The sequence below is a fragment of the Pempheris klunzingeri genome, chromosome 9, assembly GCF_042242105.1.
Source record: "Pempheris klunzingeri isolate RE-2024b chromosome 9, fPemKlu1.hap1, whole genome shotgun sequence".
Taxonomy (NCBI): Eukaryota; Metazoa; Chordata; class Actinopteri; order Acropomatiformes; family Pempheridae; genus Pempheris; species Pempheris klunzingeri.
The window spans coordinates 19,474,557-19,493,420 of NC_092020.1; the positions used below are offsets into that span (position 1 = coordinate 19,474,557).

The 18,864-nt window shown below is 40.8% G+C and overlaps 2 protein-coding genes across 8 annotated transcripts in view; one reads left to right on the forward strand and one right to left on the reverse strand.

Annotated features, from left to right (window-relative positions):
* Positions 1-4,100, reverse strand: part of atp8a1 (ATPase phospholipid transporting 8A1) — a 101,341-nt gene extending 97,241 nt beyond the window's left edge. For all 7 annotated transcript variants that reach the window (XM_070836274.1, XM_070836270.1, XM_070836272.1 and 4 more), the window contains exon 1: positions 3,717-4,100. In XM_070836274.1, the coding sequence (XP_070692375.1) occupies positions 3,717-3,765 (49 nt within the window). In that variant the 5' untranslated portion in view covers positions 3,766-4,100. The remainder of the gene's footprint in view (positions 1-3,716) is intronic.
* Positions 4,101-13,054: 8,954 nt separating this feature from the next.
* Positions 13,055-16,660, forward strand: grxcr1a (glutaredoxin and cysteine rich domain containing 1 a). The gene is made up of 4 exons (XM_070837344.1): positions 13,055-13,456; positions 14,659-14,898; positions 15,006-15,071; positions 16,481-16,660. Exons 1-4 carry the CDS (start codon positions 13,055-13,057, stop codon positions 16,658-16,660), a joined length of 888 nt encoding a protein of 295 aa, XP_070693445.1.
* The last annotated feature ends 2,204 nt before the right edge of the window (positions 16,661-18,864 follow it).

An 18,864-nucleotide genomic window follows, 5' to 3' on the forward strand; every position in this document is an offset into this window, starting at 1 on the left:
CCTCCAGTCTCCCTCCCCATGCTGTTACCACTATTCAGACAGTCTGAGGCTTAGCTGGTGTTATTGAAATGCTACCAGGGAACATCCTGCTTCACTGACACATGAAAAAAAAATCTTGAGAATGACAGAAAGGTAGAGATATAATGCTTAAAGAAGAAGCAGACTAATCTGTGTCTTTCAAAACTAGTATGAGGGCAATCAGATGCTGGAAAGCACCCTCTATCACGTGAATCAGCTGACACGAAAAGACAAGCATTTGGTCTTTTATAGATTCATCCTCACAGGACAGGCTTACCTGCCTATCTCCACCTATAGTGTCAATTGTGAGAGGGGATTTGGCCTGTGTGCAGATAAGCATGCAAGCTAAGATGGCAAGCAGGACGTTTCTTACCATCCATCTAGCTTTAACTTACGTGGACTCTGTGGATCAGCTTCCCCATCTAGACAGTGGAAGCAGGCATTAAGCAAAATCTAGTCTATTGTGGAAAATTGGTATTGGAGAGTTCAAAGTCTGAAGGTGCCTGTCTGTCATCGCAGGATCACACATTAAACATGCTGACAGCTACTGACGTCACCTGTACCCCAAGTGTCCTAGATAAGGTTATTTTGGCAACAAATGCAGGCGCAGGCTGGCAGTGATGTCGGATGTTTCCACAGCTCAGTGGAGAAGAGTGACAAGGAGTGGAGCGGCACGTGGTGGGCAAGACTGGGGAGTGTGCAGCATGGAGAGCTGACGGACAGGCCACTGATGGATTAGGTGGTAAGCCTGGCAGAGGGCTGCCCTTTCTAGATGGAAGCCTGCCTGATGCACTGTGGTGATTAAAAACTAAAACTGAAGGGTGGGGAGTGTGCTTCGGCTCTCAGAAAAGCACCCAAAAGAAAAAGTAGGCAAAATAGTGTTTGATGTTGGAGCAGCAGCACAGGTCATCAACCTGGCACGGTGCAGGAGGTGATCGCATCAGACATTCAGAGGGATGCTTGCAAAGAAGAAAAAAAAAAGCATTAAAGTGTTTTCACTGACGCACAGCAGCAATAGTGAACGCTTAGTGCTATGGAGCCAAGCGAAAAACGGCAAAATCGTTGCTCTTTGTAACCTAAAAAGGTAGTGTGTGGTAGTTGGGGGTTGGGGGATGTGGGGTGACAGCAATAGCTGCTGCATAATTCATGTGTTCGCTCTTGTGACTGCAGCAGCCGCACTGGTCAACACTTTTCTATGGAATCTATATTAGTATTTAATTATTTAGGATGTATGGGGCCTTCAGTGGAATTTCTGTTGTGGTGCACAAAATGACAAATCACTTCATAATTGCCAGTTTTTATGTGGCATTTTAAAACTAAGTTACAAAACTATCAGCAAACACAACCACTCACAACAAGATGTTGGTGTTATGAAATGGGGTGAGATACACCCTACTCACACCATTCTTGTAAAAGAAAATGAATGAATTTCTAGGGTTAAGTTCAATTAAACGGTACAGAAATATGTTTTACTAGGATTCTTTCATCTATCTTTATCAGTGAAGTTTGGGATAAACCACAGAATCTTGGTTGTCCATTTTTCTTTTTCACATTCTCAGCAGATTATCATTATTGAAATATTATTGAAATATTATTGATAACTGTATGTCCAACTACCATAAATCAGGAAGACAATCTTAGCACCACGTAACTTGTTCAGCCATATAAAATGCACTGCTGTACTTCAAATTACTGGAAGAAAAACAAGCAGTGACATGAAGGCCACCTGTTAGGAATGTGGATAGACGACCACTACTCATAATGTCAGCACATTTTTTGGTTTAAATTGGGAATATAAATTCATTTATGAGTTACAAACATTTTCTTACTCTATGAAAGCAGATTCCTATTGATTGTCTATGGAGCAGATCAATGTCTGGATTGTAGAGATGCTACAACATTCAAACCTTCAGAAGTCTAATATGCACTAATGGTAATTTCAGCCAATATAACTAATTCTGCTGCAAAATCTTGACGTGTCTACTTTCCATATGTGGTGCTTAACTATTAAGGCTGCATCTGACTAAACATCTTTTTCTTTAAAAAGGTAAATCTCTTAGAGCTTTTCTGTAAAATGCTGACTCAAGTTACACCAAGTGTTTTTTAAAAACTAAAAGTATAAAAACTAAAAAACTACCTTCAATCAACCCATCATTTGTAGTGATGCACACAAACCCAGTTATTTACTTTATCCATTGAGATTCATGTGTTTGTTATTAAATGATCCACTGGTGCATTATATAAGCTGACCTATATGTTGTGCATCAGAAGTTGAAAGTATCATGGGTTGACAGCCCTTCATGTTCAAAAATACTGAATTTTTAAACTGAGTCACATGTATCTTTAAAAATGCATTTCCCACAATCCTGTCTACTTGGATGAAGGACCCAGTTCAGGAAGACTTCCTGTATGAACAAATACATAACAATTAAACTGCCTCATGTAGTGAAGTTACTGCATTAAAAGGAGATGAATCAGATGGCACACTATGCATTAAGGTAGCCATTTTATTGATAGCCTTAATGAGAAACAGATATTGGGTATGCATGTTAATGTTCCCTTATTCCTTACATTTTGAGTTATAGAACAACGTATCTAGAAGTATTAAAAATACAAATTAAATCAATCTAATTCACTTCATGAGGACAGGCAGCTTGATTTAGCTGCCGAAGAAATATACTCAACAGCAATAACTCAGGTTGAAATGTTGAGCCTGATCAAATGCAATCAAATTGTAGTGTGAACCATAAATTACACAGTGTGTTATTGATCCCTGCAGATACCTGCAGTCCCAGTCCAGAGAGGTCAGAGGTCAGGGTCAGTCACAAATAAGTGATGGGAGGAATTTAAAGACTTCATAAAGAAACCGTGTAGGTTTGTGCATCTGCAGCCTGTAAAAAGTCTGTATGTTTCCAGCCATAGGTGCTCGTTTGGATAAAGAAACAAACCTTATCAACCAAAGCTTAGTCTTCGAAGCCCTAAACTAAACAGATACCCTCATGAGCATGCAAATCAATGCAAAGTAATGTGTATGTAACTGCATCCTCTGTCCCTGGCAAACACAACTGAGGTGCAGTGGAAAGTTACTGGTGCAGTGAAGGAGTGAGGGGTCCCAGCCGAAACACAATGGCTGTATTATTGGACCCACGCTGCTAGAGATGGCATTTGCTGGACACTTGTTACTGCGCTGTAAGATTTGCGGCTACAAGCACCACACTTGCAATACTCCTGGTCACTTCTCCTGTTCTCTTGAGCGGATGGTACCTTTGCAGTGGGCAGGAAAACAACCAGGGGTGTCCCAGTGTGGGTGTGTGGGTGGGTGGCTGCTGGGTTTGCTGTGCAAGGTGCACCCTGCACTTGTTTCACTTTAAGAAGCTTCCTGCAGACCACAGACACCCATCTCATAAAGCAACTGTCTAGGAACTCCCGTGTTCTGTCTGCTGGCATGGAGATGACAGCAGGCTCTCTCTCACTAACTTTTAATAAAACAATTTACATTAAGATTGAGTGATTTTTCTGGAGGCTCCTTTAGAAAACTCTTTCCTTGACCCTGCTTAATCACAGCTTTAGCTAGCAAGTTACTGTACTTCCAGACACCTACCGGCCGGCCTTCTTGCAGTTACAAAGAAACAACCGTGGACGTTATTTCAAAACATTTCCTCTGACACATACAGCGAAGTGAAACTGTCTTTACATACCCTCCGCCCGGGTACGAAGATCAGACATCGTTCTCTGGACGGGCGGCATCTCTCCACGCAGAGCCGGGCGACGGCACCTGTCAAGCGGCCGCGACTTGTTAGTTGTGCTCCCTGCGGCGGCGGCGGCGGCGGCGGTTGCTGCTGCTGCTTCTTAACCGTCAAAGAATTCAAAAAAACGGCTAAAATTCACCAGAGGAGCCTCTCTCTCATGCGGGCAACACTGCTGGGTGTTCACTGCTAATAATACAAACAGAGGAGATATTTACTACATTTCCTGGTGGTGAGAGAACCATGCCAAGGAGCCCACGGCTTCATGGATCTCCCAGCATCCCAGTTCACACGGCGGATTATGAAGCCGACAGACGCCGTCGGTTCAGCGGCAGCGGACGCGGACTTACCGATAACTGACGTGAGGGGGACGGTGCCGCTTCACATTATGGACCGTACCACAGTCAACCGCAGCGGGAGGGGGGTGACGGAGCACAATAACCGTCATTTCAGCGCGCCTGGGAGATTTAAGTCATTCAAATTGTATTTTTCTGACGAGTTAGAAGAGATAAAATGTCCCAGAGCCAATTATTTTCAGGACACTGATGAGTTTTCTTTTTAAAAGTGGCCGGCAAATTGTTCGTTGTTGAGGGCGCCCCCCCTCCCCCCCTCTGCAGTAGATGTTGTTCTCAGGTTGAAGACATAACAATAGTACACTGGGTGGGAGTTGGCTTCTCACGATCTAGTCTTGTTTCTGTGGAAAATGTAGTTATTAATGTATCAGCAGTTATTGCAAAGTCAGCAGTGACAACCTGCACCCCTTAACGAATTAACACACATTATTACATGCTTAAATATAATATAATATATAAGATGTATTAGAAATATAAATATATGCTGTATTTTGGCACTGTATTTGCATTTCTCTCTGTGTCAATATGATATATAATCTCGCCCATCTCCCTATATTTCAAATATAGGATACTGTTTACAATCATTATTATGACTGACAGCAATAACGAACTCCACCTATTAACATACATTATTAAATGCTCAAACTTAAGTTGTAATATATTAGAAATCTAAATATATACTGTATTTTGCTAAATGTGGCGCTGTATTTGCATTTCTCTCTGTATCAATATAATATATAATCATGCATCATCCATCTCCTTGTTTTTCAAATATAGGTTACTGTTTACAATTATTATTATGACTGTAAACAATATTCTACTGACACAAAGAATGAAAAACATAGAATGTGTGTATGTTATATCTCCATACAAACGTATATTTCTCCATCATGAACTGACCTATACTGGAGTATTGAGGTCAATACTTACATGCAATCTATTTTTTGTAACATTTTAATCCAAAAGAAATGTATTGGCCAATATTCATTTATTGCACATCGTTAACAAATACATTTTATAAGAATACCTCAATTTGTTTAATTTGATATTATAGAAATAGGTAACGAACGATACATTTTACAGTATAAAAACAAAGTTGTTTGCACAGTATATTTTTCGGCCTAATTCTTGCCATTATACAAGGCATGAGAGGTCGCTGGAAGGTTCATTGAGAATAAAAACTAGGTGAATTATCAGCTATAGCCTTCACAGTAAAAAAAAAAAAAAAAAGGCTACCAAAACAAGCACCTACTGGAACTTTTGAGCTACTTCGAAGTTTCAGAGACTTGTAGAGTACAGTATGAGCATAACGTAGAAGCTGTTCTCATGGGTCGTGGTTCAACACCTTTGTTTAACCGTTTTGTCACCTATCTGTATAAATTATATCAGGGATTTAGCTTTTTTTACCATTTAATATAGACTTCCTAGATGGACAAAAAGCCACCAGTAACATAAAGAAAACCACACAGCATAGAAATAAGACAAACAGGACTCACTGAGACACTCCCAACTATAGACATAACCAAACATGTGATCATAAAAGAGTCTTAATGCACGCACTGATGGAGAAGAAGTGATCTAAGCAGTGTAGCATCAGTAGCAGGTATATGGTAAGTTTTATAACCAGTCAACAAAGATTTCCTCAGATTTTAATTTATATTGTTGATCCTGAAATTAAAGAGTATTTTGAAAACTGGAGTGATTTGCAAACCATAACTTTGTATTGCCACACGGTGCGCTATTCCTGCTTGGCTGGTTGATTATATTCTCTGTTTACTTCATTTGTTTTGCCTCTTAGCTCTTTATTAACGAGGAAGGTGCCCTGCCATTTAACCTCATACCTCTGAAAGAAATGCAGAACCTATTTCATTGAAGGAATGGTGCAATATTTTAGAAAACACTTTTGTTTAATAGTAAGACTCATACAAGGGATTGATATCAATAGTCATACTTGAGCTGTATGTGAGGAGACTGGACATGTTTCTCACTTACTTCACCAACCTCGCCAAACTCATGGTATCAGTCACTGTGTTATTATGTGATTACTGTCCAGAGACAAGCTCAGCTGACGATCTAATCCAGGGTGACTTATTCTAGCTTACAGTTTCCTCTATATCCCTCATCAGTCTGTCACTCTCCTGTCATGAATCTGCTCCAACAGGGACCCTCAGTTACCAAAAATAGGATACATCAAAAAAAAAAAAAAAGAAAAGAAATACACATGCAAATACAAGGAAGAAAGCAGCTACGTCTCGGCTGCTCCCGCCTGGCTGCTGCACATTCGGTAAATCAAAGTGGTTTCTCATTTTCACTGCAGCTGAAATGCAAATCACACCGGAGACAGCATTTGTACAGCAGCAGCACCACTGCAGTTGCCTGAGAGAACTGCAGTGTTTACAGACACACCACAGTTGTCTGATGTGTATATTACACCGGCAGTATTTTCATAATGCGGAGCGTCCTGTGTGTTTACAGAGAGTGTGTTTTCTGGCAGGTTATTGCTGCCAGAGCCCTTGCATATTTGCATGCAACACGGCACTCTTTGTTGAGAGCGAGACAGGAGATTCTGCTGCTATTTGATCCATATCCCCATTAAAATTAAAATGTATCTACTGTTGTGGGGATTAGGGGAAGATGAGATTATGCCTCTGCTTTTGAAAACATAAAACAATGTGTGAGCTTTGTCTGTGAGCAGTGCAGAAGATTGCAGCAAATTTACCAACAGAAGGCACATCTGTGTTCACATCAGTATACTCATAATAGTATACATATGATGCTAAATGTATATGATTTTATCTGTTTTTATGCAACTCTAAGTCCTGTTCTCAACGACCCAAAGAGCAAAACAAAAACACAGGATTGTGTTTTACACAGGATTCACCAAATCCAAAAATAAGAAATGAACACCTGAACATCTACGCCTCCTCCTGTGCCTGCTAGAGACACATCTCTCCCCAAGATTTCCTTTCTCTCCCCCACTCCGCCTAATTCAACATCAGCTTGCCACCACGGGGATTTGGCTCTGTAGCTCCCACGGTTGCTAAGCAACAGTGACAAGAAGCCTGCCTGTTCGATTATGTGTGAGTGTGTGTGTGTGAGTGTGTGCGCTGGTTTTGTGTTTTATAGCAAATCCATTCCAAACAATGAGTCATTCAGCCCGTTGCTGTCCAAATCTGTGTCAATTACAAACAGCACGGGTGTTTTTATCAGTTTATTCTTATCTTTATCAGAATGACCTAAAAGGATTTCTCTGACACTCCCTCCGAACACCTTTGTTTTTTGATACACTATTGCAGTGCAAATTTACATTGTGTTAGGCTGTGATAAAATCCAAATAAACAATCCAGCAAGACTTCAGCGCTAAACATAATGTTGGCGTGACATTACTGTCAGGTCTTTTGAATTTTATTTTTGACCACAGCTTGATATAGCTATTAATAACAATAACAATTTATCATTCCAGCTATTATTCCAAATTTATGGTGTTACACAGACCCAGCAGGTCAGATAAGTTTCCTTTCTGTATCTTGACTGTCACTTTATAATTAGGAAAAATATCATATGATAAAATATAACCCAATTTTCATTATTTGCACAAACAATTATCTTTGGAAAGATTTCAAAATTGTGATGCGGCACTTCAAACCATTTGGAGATACACAAACAAATCTACTAGCAGCGATGAGCTGCATTTTCACATTGCTTTGTAATTCCATGATCAATGGTGCTCCATAAAATGAAGTCAGGCCCATAACTTCAATCAGTCAGAAGTGGCTCACAAACCGGTAATGAACATGATTCATGAACCTCTTCTGAGCCACAAACAACCTCATCAACCCGCCTTTAAAATCCTCCCGATCTACATCAAACCATGATGAGTTTGCAGTGTGCTTCAGAGACAGCAAACAGAAATCAGGTTGAATAACCAGCCTATAAATGGTGATGTTTGTAAGCTCCTGTCTGGGAGCACTTTGCCACTGCAGGAAAATACTTTGAGCCACTTTGCTGCTGTTGAGAGAGGGAAGAAGTAATACAGCTTAAACCCCGCAACAGCTTTACTGGATCCTTTCCCAGATGCTTTTAAAAGGCTATCCAGTTAACTATAGAGGATGAAGTACTCGATTTTTCCCTTCTTGCTATCTTTCCTGTGGTACTGAAAGCAGCTACTGCAAAACCGCTTCTATATGTGCAACCTAGACACTTTAGTGCTTAAGAATCTTATAGTTATTCAGCTTCATTCTCTTTTAAAAGTATAAGCATCACAAAAAAGCTTGTTTCGTACATTCATTGTATTTCAGGGACACTTTAAGTTTGCTTTTATGCTCATCAAAGGACTGAGACAGCTTTTGAGCTATAAAAATGAAGATTGGACAAGACTATTTCTCTTTTTTTTTTGGCACTTTTAGACTCAGCAATGGCTTTGATGTTCTCATAAAAATACATATAAATTAAAGCTGGAAGCAGCGATGAGCGGGCCCTCACACCTTCGCTTACGTTGGGGTGTCAAACATTGACACCATGGCGAACAACCTTCCATGCGACTCAGAATTTTCACGCATTTTGGACAGTGCATGAAGGAATTACATGTCACTTCCCGTGTCCCCTATGTGGCGCCCCTATGTGTGAAGCGTTGACTACACCATGAAAATTTCATGCCACAGAAGTCTTACTTCCTGTTGCCACTAGGCGGCGCAATGGCTGTGGCCGCTAATTGGCATGTAGATGTCTTCAGGCCGGGACTCTTATGAAGCACGAGAAGTTTGAAACAGATTGGATTCTGTACACTGAAGTTACAACAATTTCCTGTTTCATGGCGAACAAGGTGTCGCCATGGTGTCGGTGTTTGACGAAACCTCAAGTTTGCATAAGTTTCATCCATGTCTTGGGAATGTTTTGACCAAATTTATTTCTGAGAAAAACAAGAAGAGGAGGAGGAAGAAGAAGAATTCCTGGCATTTCAAGAGGGTCCTCGCACCGCTTGGTGCCCTTATTAAGTGTGGTCACCCCACCTGTGGCTGCAACCCCTTTGAAGTTCAGTTTCTAAATCTCCAGCCTGAAGATTTTTAGCCCAGCCTCTTCAGGATATATCGCTCCTGCTCCCTCTCACTTGGCTTCAGTGATTGTGTCATTGAGTTTATCATTAATCACGGCTCCTTCTCCACTGACTGACCAAACCGAGCTGGAGGATGCAGCCATCATCAGGCCTGCGGCTGCATCCTCCATCCCCGGCCTGCAGACCTTGAGGGGACGATTGGTCAACATGACATTTAGCTGTAATTGAACTGCATTCTGCCCCCTTGTGGACATTGATCTCCAGTCAGGGAGGGTGAGGTGGTTTGATGGCCAACTAATCACAAATGATGAGTCACTGTGGAGTTGTTTTTCTAAACCCTGCTCACAACAGTTGATTAATGTCTGCATACTTGTCAAACTTTCAGAAAGAAACATTTCGTAAGAGTTAGACTAAATACTATCTTAAAGACCATTTACTGTCAATCCTTATCAGCCTGACTCTGTGTTATCAACAACAACCCAAAAAATGTCAATCACATAATGTATTTAATATGAAAATCAAGCCAGCAATCTAAGAATACATCTGTTTATCTAATCAGCACAAAATTAAAACCATTTGTCACCCTGCACTGTTTGACTTTTTCCACTCAGTCACAGCCGAGCCAACAAACAGCAGTGGGATTAAAGAGCGCTGAAGTATTCATCTGTTCAAATTGCTTTTTTAATAGCAGTCGAGGTGGCTGGTGAGGTTACATTAGCACTACTGATGAGGAGGGCTGAGAGATGAGCTCTTCGGGATGAATAGACTATCACTATCTCTGTGGTCTCTTGCCTAAATGTGCTAAAGTGAGATAAAATGGCTGCTTGACTCAACATGGCGTGGGTTTGTTTCACTGAACTCCCGATAAGCATGTTCCGTCCTGTCTTTACAGGAGGCTCACCAGCATGGCGCTCTTGTTTTAACGTATGTTTTTATCTTAATTCGTCTGCTGCAGTGTCACTGTAGCCGTGTCCACGTGAAACCCCTTTCTGGAATAAAACAGCTCACAAGGCTGGTAACTCTCGATGAAACTTATAGCAGATGGGGGATGGATGATTGAGGAACTGCTCCTCCATGATATAAAAAAACTAATTAAAATGAAAATGATATGTAAAGACCATGACTGATTCATTTCAATTATAAGAACAGTGTGTTCAACTGGCAGGCAGAGAAATATAAGTAGCTTTATTCAGACACTGACTGCCACTCCAAATATAATATAATATAATATAATATAATATAATATAATATAATATAATATAATATAATATAATATAATATAATATAATATAATATAATATAATATAATATAATATAATATAATATAATATAATATAATATAATATAATATAATATAATATAATATAATATATAAACCCTGTGTAGTATCAGTGTTCAGGATCTTTAATTTTGAGCATTTTCATGCACAACAGACGTAAATCGACTCTCGCCCACTAGACATGACAACAGCATACGTGACCTAATAATGACCTATGTTCTTGAATACTAATGTAAAAAAATACAGAGTTCATTGTCAAAAAGAAAAGAAAATACTGTAAAGATGAAAGAGGGAATATTCTGACCAGAAAAATCCCAACTCAAGGTCCACTTATTTGCGTCTTTTGTGCTTCAAATATTTAAAAAAAAAATCGTTTCCCAGCAGATTTTCAGATTTTGCAAAGTTTTGACAAATAAAACTGAAAAATTTAAGTAAAATTAAGAAAAATAGTGAGATTTGAAAAGTGTAGAAATGTTAAGCTCCTGGTTTCAAAGCCAAAAAAATCTCCTTCTTTTAGGAGTTTAACACAAAGTCAGATATTCTGCTTCATCAGAACTCGAATATCTGTGTCCATGATTGGGCATTCACAGCAGGAAACTGTGTGAAAAAATAGGTTTCCAAGGCCTTTGAAGACGGAGTCAAGGACAGTTAAATATCATGAAATTTAAAGAAAGAAAATAGCTGGACAAAATTAAATTCTAAGACTAGATTTAAAACATAAAAATGATTAACCCGCTCTCTGCTCCTCAGGCAGTAATTTCAAAGTCTAGACACCTTAATGGCATCCAACACTGGCTAATAGTAGCAATAATATACGACGAGCCTTTACGGGCCACATCGTAATAGCTGTTGTGATGTCCTTATAATAAGATACGGTTTAAAGGAGAGATGGGGTCACTTTGGATCAATAAGACTTGGAACCAGAGCCAGACTCACAACTCAACTACACCCACAGGATGTCACTAAATCTTAGTTTGACACATCAGACTTTCACAGATGGATTTTCTCTAATCATCAGCGTGAGTTGACATGAACAGGTGATGACATGCTGGGTGTGTGTGTGCGTGCATGGCTCTTAGCTCTGGGGCCAAACTGCAGCACTCAAACAGAGTGGTGCTGTCACCGCTATAAGCTGACGTGTCACATCTCCAGGGAGCTGCTTCATCACCTGTGACACAAAAAAAACTGGTTGGGGCGTCTCTGTGGACGCGCTGCTGTATTGTGTCACAGTGATACATTATATGGTCACTTCTGCTCCGTGAGGATGCCCGGTGAACACCTGCACTTTGGGTGCAACACCGTAAGCAGGCAAGGAATATCCACTTAAGCCTATAGGCCTTGCATTCATGTGTGGATTTTACTTTACATTGCTTAACATAAAGAATGAAAATAAGGACAATAGACGTTGAAATGAACAACAGATTCCAGTCTGTGGAAATTGAAGATAAAGTTCTGACAATAAAGCTAAATCTAAGTCAATATTAGCAAATCTAATTTTAAGCTTGAGTTTCAAGTTTAAGTTTATGTGTCATTTCAACTGTAACAAATATATTTTAAATGTATAAATCTGACCAAAATGTCATATAGATGAGGCTGATGGAAGTGTGAACAAAAATTTGATTAAAAAAATTCATAAGGATTCATGATCTGAGAACCATGACTGTGTGTAATGAGCGACACTGCTGCTAGGGTGGTTAAAAATGATGTGATGTGAAGATGTAACTGTGTTTGTGTGTTTGTGTTTACTAAGGTGTGTGGCGTGCATGCTGGGTAGGCGTGGTGTGTTCAGTGGGCTGACACTTTAATCATTATTCATGTTTTACACAAGTGGCTCCCAACCGTTACTGCCTGCTGTTGCCCCGCATGCCTGTTGCATGAGCTCATCAGCAACACCCTTCACGATCCGAATGTGGTCACCTGAACTGATTTTAAACTGGATGCTATTTCAACCATTTGTCCATCACTTTTATCAAACTGTTTTGACTTGTAAAGTAGTTTTCCCACACTCTCAATAACAGCATAGTTCAGGTGTCACAGCAGACTATATGTGGATGTATATTTTATATTTTTGCTCATTAGATCATAATTTCTATTTTGTCAAATCAGTTGAGATACTGCATACTTTTTTCATGCAGTGGTTGAAATGTAGGTAAATGTAGGTAAAAAAGGAGGAATAAAACAGTAGTGAAATTGGAAATAGCTGATGCAGAAGTTGCTTGTGCTGTCATCTCATCCCAAACTGTCTGTTTGTTGTTTGATTAAAGCACATGAAGCCAGGACATTAAAAGTCCTCTGTCAAAGCTTTGGTGAAAACAGTGTAAACTGTGATGAATAATTCACAGACAACTATCATTTTACTTGAGATTAGCTTGCTAGGTTGCCATGGCAGAGATGCATGTATTATTTAAGGGCAGAGTGAGTCTGACTGTAAGGCAGCTTACGGGCTCTCAGTCGTTTTTAGATCTGTCCAAACAGCGAGGATTATACAGGGCAGTAATCCATGGGAGACAAAATAGTGCGTCTGAGCTGCATGTCCACCTCCGGATGAGACGCAGGGAGCTCCTCTGCAGTGTTGAGGACTATGTGATGTGGCAGAGGGTTTGCAATGGAGGGGACGATGCTGACGGGACAGGAGAAGCCACAGAAGCGGGTGAGGTTCCGCGTGGCTTCAGGGAACAGTGGCCGGGTGCTGAAGGAGATGTTCAAGGATGAGGGGCCTTCAGACTCCCTGGATTCAGACTGCACCAGCAGCTCGGACGCAGAGCGGGCCAGCACCCCCTCCACAAGTGGAGATGTGCAGGGACACCTGTACGGATACTTGGGCTCCGAGCTGGACGACAGCGAGTGTGAGCCCGATGATCTGCTCATGTATGCGGGGGGCACCAAGGACTGGATGTTCACCACCAAGAGGGTCAACATCCTCAGTAAAAATGGGACCGTGAGAGGGGTCAAGCACAAAGTCAGCGCCGGGCAGACGCTGTTTGAAAACCTTCCCAATTCCAACAGTGTAAGTAGGCAACATCTGATAGAGTTTTATCTTGTTGTTTAATATCTGCTGGATCAATTCTCAATAATGCTTGAATAGCCACAACACCAGCTCCCATCAGTGCTGGCCTTCTCCTCAAGTCTAGTTACAGGTAGGAGCTGCATGTAGGTGTATAAAAGCCCACAAAGGAGGACAAGGTCGCAGAGCAATTAAAGATTAATGATGCATTTCGCTAAGTGTTTCAAGAGAAACTAATCAGGTTAATGAATTCTCTGCACTTCGCTTTCTAGTTTCCCTTCACTAAGAACTGCTTGTTATTCTGAGGTAACTCCTGGCCTCTGTGCTGACGTAAAGGTGATATACAAGGTCATAGTGAAGAAACTATTTCCCAGAGTAAAGTGGTGTTGGGTGAACAAACAGCGTCACTGTAAGGATGAGATAAAGCCTCTCGTCACCACTGAGGGAGATTATCTTACTGTTTATAAGCTTTGGTCAAACAAAATATTATCACCAATAATGTTTAAAGACATACGACCATAACTTCTTGCGTATTTGAATGTTTTTGACAGACAAGTCTGTGGACAGTAAACTGATTTCCAAACTCCGTTGAAATGAATGGTAATGAAAAGGCTGCCCAAAAGGGAGGATGATTTTCAAACAGTTTTTATTATGGAAATGTGTCTCATTTGTGCCCAAGATTTTGGTTCAGTATTATTTTGACTAATTCTTGACTTTTTGATGGCAAATTCTGAAACGTGTTTCCTTAAAGTCGAGCCTAGCATCATCATAGTCAAGAAAACAGGAAGTATTTAATGTAGTATATGAACTAAGCTGAGGTGTTAAGAGCTGATTTACTTGGCGAATCCTTTAAAAATCACTTAGAAGCCATTAATGAGAAAAACCTGTGGGCTGCCACATGGAGAAAAATCCCTTCGGCTGGTGTTATTCATTTCTATTTGGATTAATGTAGTCAGTGATATTGATTTATTAAACATTACCGAAACCATTCGTTTCACAACTTATTGGAAAAGTGGTTCCAAACATGAAAAATGGTCCTATAAGTGGACACAAGAGAGGAAATGTCAGTGTATACAACTTCTTCAGTTACCATTCAACTATGTATCAGTTTAATCTCTGCGTAGTTGATTTAAACCTTAAGGATAAAAACAAATGCAAAAGAACTTCATTATGTAAGTACAGTAAGGATGTTGACTCCTTCTTAGATGGAGTTATCGCTTGAGTTTGGGCGCATAGTGATCTACACGACCAGTTTCCGTGTGGTGAGGACAACCTTCGAGCGTTGCGAGCTGGTCAGGAAGATCTTCCAGAACCACAGGGTGAAGTTTGTGGAGAAGAACATCGCCCTGGACAGCGAGTACGGGAAGGAGCTGGAGGAGAGGTGCAAACGGGTGGGAGAGCCTCCTTCGTTACCCGTCGTGTTCATCGATGGACACTACCTTGGGGTCGGTCCACATTAGTCTGTTCTCACCATCCCTGGCGCCAGTCAGTCTTGTGCATCCACACTGAGCTCAGCTAACACTGAATGATGGCGTTTGACTTGTTTCTGCAGGGTGCTGAGAAAATACTTGGCATGAATGAATCAGGAGAGCTTCAAGATCTTCTGACAAAAATTGAGGTTTGTTTCCCCGGCGTTTGTCTTGGAAATCACACTATGAATAATTGATGGTGGTCAAATGGGTGATCTTTCAACCACTTGATTTGACACATATTGATGTTTAATTATTCATGCGTTTCCTATTAGATTTACTTAACAATGTCATGTATGCCTCATATCACATATAATATTAAAGCACAAGGTCGATCTCATAATAAATAAACCTCCTGTGTCTGTCCAGAGTCATTGAGATGAACACGGTGCCAACAGGAGCAGCCATTTCCCCTCGCTAGTCCTGTGATCAATAAAATATGGGCAACCTGCAATGTAAAAGATGCATGCACATCAATAAGCGACTATCAATAATGAAGGGCTTGTTATTGATTCTGCTTCCCACGCATTTGTTCACACACACCAGTGTGGAGCACGTCACTCTGTGGCACAAACCGAGGGTGTTTAAACTATACACACACCATGTCAGTCACACAAAGCACTGGCCTTTTCTCAGGCCTCGGTTGTAATTTGGAGCTCAGACCCAACAAATGTCCTCATAAGCGAATACAAAGCAGCACTATGACATTTATTCATGTATTCCAGTCACTGCAGGCTATTAAAAAAAACCGTCTGCAGCTCTGAAAGGTCACGCATACACTAATCAGTCCGGAACTGGCCACCAACATGGTTTTATTGTGTGTTTGCATCTACAGTTAAGCCCCAAAAATTCCCAGATTTACAAAAGAAGTTGTGATTAACAGAATTGATAAACATCTTTTGAACTGCGCTTATTCACTGTCTTAGATAGATAGTTAGATGAGAAAATCGATGCCACTTCCAAGTCTGTGTGCTAGATATGACCCAAGTGGGAGATATTGTTGCTGTGAGAAATAATTGTGCTTCTGCTTAGTTTTTCCCACTAGGTTGCTCCTAATTATGATCTAAATGACATGAAGTAAACTCAGCATATATGTTAGACTGTTTCTAGGTGGGTGGGCAGCGACGACAAGACTCCAGGAAGTCACTACCTCCGGCCAAGAAATAGTCTGCCATGTTAACTTTGTTTTAGATGGAAAGTGTTAATTAGTGAGTTTTGGATTTGCTGGAAGGCAGATTTTTAAACCAGGCTACCTGTTTCACTCTGTTTCCTTTTGTTATGCTAAGCTAAGCTAATTGTAGCAAGCGGTATTTATCTTCTAACTCACTCACAACACCAAAAAAGCAAATGTAAGGATTTTCTAAAATGTCAGACTATTCCTTTAAGGTGTTAAATTACTAATTTTTACCACGTTCATCTTATTTAAAACCTGATATCCAAGAATGTGGGAAAGAGAAAACCTGATATCTTGTTGTGTGCAAGTGATGTAGATATTGTAGATGGCAATATTTAATGTTGGATATCTCATCTTGTTAAAATTCTTATACATTTTTTCTAGAGGGTACAGCAACCCCAGACGTGCCAGACCTGTGGGGGCTTTGCCTTCATCCCGTGCCCAATGTGCCATGGCAGCAAGATGTCCGTGTTTCGCAACTGCTTCACGGATTCCTTCAAAGCCCTCAAGTGCACTTCCTGCAACGAGAACGGCCTGCAGGCCTGTACGAGCTGCAGCCAGTGAGGATGTTAAGTGCCTGACCCAACATCCTCACTTCCTTCTCCAGGACCTTACATGGGACCTTTAAGCGGACTGCAGCGCCGGCAGTGAAAGAGAACACAGCAGGACTCTTCTTCCATGGCCATTGTTAGTGTAGAAAGAAAAGGAATTTGTAATAAAACCTGCAAATTTGTGGATCTGGTGTTGTACTGTAAATCCCCAGCAAATGTTTTCATTCTGTTTGATCTAAGGCACGGAACAGCTGGCTTCTCTGAATCGATTATTCCTAAATTCTCATTGAAAAGTTTCACTGTGGATCTGTAAACACGTCTGTCCACAGAGGAGTTAGGCATTAGTTCCACCTCAGGTACACTTAAGCTTGTTATGTAATTAGCATGGAGGCTCCTTCATTGAGAATACTCTCATTACTAATCCCATATCAGGCAGGAGGTGAGGATAGCAGCGACACAGGACAGAGAGGGAAAGTCAGGGGCTCAATTTGCAGCCAGCAGAGGGCATGAAATGGACCTTTGCTCACAGCGGAGCACCAAACATCATTCAAACCACCAGTACACACACTCAGTATCCAGTTTGTTAGGTACGCCTGGCTAAAACTAATCCATTGTCCCAGTGGTCATGCAGCTGAATCAGCACCTCTCTATAACACCTAAAAGGAAAAGCTGTAACCCTCATGAAGGTGAGATTTATTGCAGGTGTGCTGTATTAGACTGAGCCCAGTGTACCTAATGAACTGAGAACTGAGTGTGCACAGCAGAGAGTGGCAAACACACGCTTCAATCCAAATAAATCAAGGGAATCAAATAGATTTCAGCCTTTTTAATAGTACATCATATATATATGTGGATCTACATTAGGGCTGAAACAATTGGTCGGTTTATTGATTGACAGAAAAATAATCATTCAGTCATTTTTCACACAAAAACTGCTCAGGTCCGTGAGGATTTGAGGATTTTCTTTGTCTCTTTTTTGTGATAATTAACTGAATATCAGACAAAATAAGGCATTTGAAGGCGTCACATTTAGCAATTGTGAAAAAAAAAATATTTTTTTTTACATTTTCTGTGACTTTATAGACGAAACGATTATCAAGAAGAAAAATTGTCAGGTTAATCGATGATGAAAATAATCCTTACATACATACACACAGCAGCCAACACACGTGATTCCAAACAATGGCCAATCCAGAAGTAGAAAACATCTTTTTTTTATCCTCCTGTAAGCAGAATATTTTTAGAAGGGTCTTGAATGAGCAGCAGTGAGTGCAGTAGTGTTTTCAGAGATCTCTGGGTGCGCTGAGCTCTGTGACTCCTACCTGGTAACGCAGGAGATGCAGCACCATGCAATGTTACTAATTGGTTCAATAATGCATTGACTGCCGAGGGATTTCGGTTTGCATTGAATAATTCAACCCAAGGAGAACTTCGTGTACTCCAGTTGTCTTTAACCTTCAGTGCATTTTAGATTTTGACCAAATCAGCATGGAAAATTAAAAAGCCAAGTCGCTTCATAGTCGACAATCCAAGCGAGATCACACGCAAGCCTCGTTGTTTTTGGGGTTTTTTAACGGATGATGTCATTTATTGGCTGCCATCCGAGGGGTCAGGGAAACGCAGCTCAGCTCTCTGTGCTGTCATAGCCCTGTACAATGCTGCTTGAACATGATTAGACAAGGCAGCACTGTAAAGAGGCTAAAAGCACAGAGCAGGGTGATGATGATGATGTTGATGATGATGGTGATCATCCGCCGTGAAGACACACTCTACCTGGATTCTTCTAGATGCTCCTGCGACTGAAACAGCAAACAAATCGATTATTAAGAAAAAAGAAAAAAAAATCGGAAACACACAAACGGTGCGTGAAGGAAAAAAAAAAAAGGTCAATGAGGTTTTCTACATGGGCAATGGGAGGTGATTACACTGCTGCACAAAATCTCGTTTCTTTGATTCAATTCCGCGCCGAAGAGTGATGGGGGTTTGGGATTTTGTAACCACGGGCTTGTGGTGATGGAGGGGAGGTTGCATGAAAATCTGAGACCCCAACTGTGCAGGTTTACTGCGCCCCCATCTGTAGGCTGCTGGAGACGGACATATTGGGGAGGGGGGAGAAAAAAAAAACACAGGATGCATCGAAAATTCTTCCAAAAACAGCGATTTGAATTAAAGGCGTGCAGAGTAGAACAATTAATGATGCTGCAAATAACGATGTGA

Bases quoted from the DNA above. Each gene is read 5' to 3' on its own strand.
- grxcr1a (XM_070837344.1), top strand. From the start codon at position 13,055: ATGGAGGGGACGATGCTGACGGGACAGGAGAAGCCACAGAAGCGGGTG. The intron at 13,457-14,658 runs GTAAGTAGGCAA...ACTCCTTCTTAG, and splicing joins ACCTTCCCAATTCCAACAGT to ATGGAGTTATCGCTTGAGTT. The intron at 14,899-15,005 runs GTCGGTCCACAT...TTGTTTCTGCAG, and splicing joins TCGATGGACACTACCTTGGG to GGTGCTGAGAAAATACTTGG.